Source organism: Lactuca saligna, chromosome 2 (genome assembly GCF_052625555.1).
Source record: "Lactuca saligna cultivar CGN05327 chromosome 2, ASM5262555v1, whole genome shotgun sequence".
Classification (NCBI taxonomy): domain Eukaryota; kingdom Viridiplantae; phylum Streptophyta; class Magnoliopsida; order Asterales; family Asteraceae; genus Lactuca; species Lactuca saligna.
In genome coordinates this window covers 49,464,479-49,466,908 of record NC_136418.1, presented here as the reverse complement: position 1 = coordinate 49,466,908, position 2,430 = coordinate 49,464,479, and the positions used below count along the sequence as shown (strand labels likewise).

Genomic DNA, 2,430 nt, shown 5'->3' with positions numbered 1-2,430 from the left:
AGCAAGTGGTCCTCCAAAGTCAGCACAGTCTTTGAGTACAGTGGATTCTTGTGCCTAAAGTTCTCCGTAGAGTTTGTAGAGTGATAATGAGTGAATCTTCCTGTCACCTTGGAATATCATTTTGGCCGTAGTCCAATGTCGTCCTAAGCCATTAAGGAACTGGAGATTGGTTTCATGATTGCTGCGGATGGTACCAGGATTTGACAACTTTGTGACTATCAAGTTCAATATCTTGAAGGAGTCTTCCAAACTTCCACCAGCATGAGCTTTGAAGTTGTTGAAGTCGTTGAGTGTGGTAGTGAGATTCTTATCTTGTGCTTGTTCTGATCCTTCGTACAGGTTTTTGAATACATCCCAGATCTCTTTTGCTAACTTGCAGTTTATGATAATATCAAAGTTGTTCGGAGCGACACCACAAGAAATTTCATAAAAAGCAATAGCATCATTTTCCATTTTATCAAGATCATCCTTGGTAGGATGGCTCATAGTTGGTTGACTTCCTCCTAGTCTAGTTGTCATGCCGTCAGTTTGAACTGGTGTGAGGACTGGAATGTGTGGTCCTTCTTCCACGGATCGCCATACATCTCTACCTAGTCTTCTTAAGTACCTCTCCACTCTTTGTGATCAGTGATGATACTCATTTGCTAACAGTATCGGAGCTCGTTTAGAACCACCAACACTATTGGAGACATTCAGAGATAATGATTGTGCCATTTTGTTTTGTTTTTTTTAAAGAGATGAGCTTTAGTGGTATAGAAGGCTTAGTGAGAAAATCAGAGTTCTGATATCCAAAAAGCAACCACTTTGGCTCTGATACCAATTATTGAGAGAAAAACTTGGAGACACACTTGAACAAACGTTAGAACAAGTATATTGCGGAATGGAGTTAATCTTAGAGGATCTAAAAGCTCAACAATAATATAGTTAGATAGTTAGATAGTTAGTAGCGGAAAGTAAGGAAATATAAATGACAAAGTTGTTATATCAAGAATACACTTAAACTGATTCATAACAAGGAATGCATTCACTCCGAGTTAGTAAGCAAGATCAAGTTTAGTGATTAAGTCTAGAAGACTTGCTCCGAAGAGTGGTTATATTCCAGTAGCAGTTTGAGTATGAAGAGTAATAACATAGAGAAATGAAGAAGATAACTTAGAAAAATATATCATAAGTTAACAATAAGAAGTAGTAGAAATAAGTAGTTTTGATACAGGAGAATGAGTCTCTATTTATAGAGATTATGAAATAAACTTCTCTATAAGTAGTCGTGCAAGGCATGCTGGATAATAGAGTACATTACTTAAGATAAGTAAAAGAAATAACTAAGACTGCGGATGCTGAAGACTTGATGACTCCGGATGCTGAGATTAACTACGGGAGTTGAACCGTTGCAGTAGTAAACTGAAGGTTGCGGTAGTTGAGTTTAAGAGGGTCACTTTTATGATTCAACACTATTTTCAAAAATCGTATTAGTATGTGATCGAAGTGGTGTCTACAAAGGTACAAATAGATTAGACAGAAACACAGGGACTAAAAAAATTGTCCATTGGTCGGAATTTATTACAAGACAAATGATTTTTTGATTCTTGAAAGTTATAAATTGTGAACATAATCATGAACCTACAATGTGTATGGAAGGTCATAAATTTGCAAAACGGCTGACTACAAATGAGCGTTGTATGGTGGAAGAGATGACAGATAATGATGTCCGTCCACACAGTATTCTTTCGACCTTCAAGAGTCATAATGAACACAATGTAAGTACATTAGACACCAGTTATAATGCACTAGAAAATATCGATCACAAATGCATGCAGGTTGAAGTGAAATGTGAGTTGTATTTGAAAAATTTTCGCTAAATGAATATATATGAGTCTAATACAGATGATACGACAATTGAGTTGGAAGACTTGTTTTTTGTTCATCAGACATCATTGAATATATGATGTGCATTCCACAAGTGTTAACGGTGGATGCCATGTATAAGACAAACAAGTATAACATTCCTCTTCTTGAAATTATTGCTTTCTCTTCAACAAAAAACACATTTCCCATAGCTTTCATGCTTATGGACGAAGAGAAAGAGGCAAATTATACTTGGGCATTAAATTGCCTGAGGACCACATTTGGTGGATATGATGGGCTAATATGTAATCGTCACAGATAGAGAATTAGCTTTAATGAATACATGTGTAAATGTATTCCCCGCATCGAACCAGTTGTTCTATAGATCGTGCATATCAGAATGTATATGTGACAACCCCAAATCTATTCCCGTTACAAATCCCATTTTCACTAACGGAATACGTTAACGTACGTTATTTTATGTAATATTTGGAATTGTTAATATCCGAATATCTAATTATATGCATGTCCTAATATCATTATAAGTAATATATTCGTACGTGTTAACCTAGTTTAACCTAATTG

The 2,430-nt window shown here is 35.8% G+C and overlaps 1 protein-coding gene across 1 annotated transcript; it reads left to right on the top strand.

Annotated features, from left to right (window-relative positions):
• The first annotated feature begins 1,625 nt into the window (after positions 1–1,625).
• LOC145029690 (uncharacterized) lies at positions 1,626–2,167 on the top strand. Its single transcript, XM_078978181.1, has 2 exons — positions 1,626–1,830; positions 1,929–2,167. The coding sequence occupies exons 1-2, from the start codon at positions 1,626–1,628 to the stop codon at positions 2,165–2,167; spliced, it is 444 nt and encodes a 147-aa protein (XP_078834307.1).
• Positions 2,168–2,430: the final 263 nt, after the last annotated feature.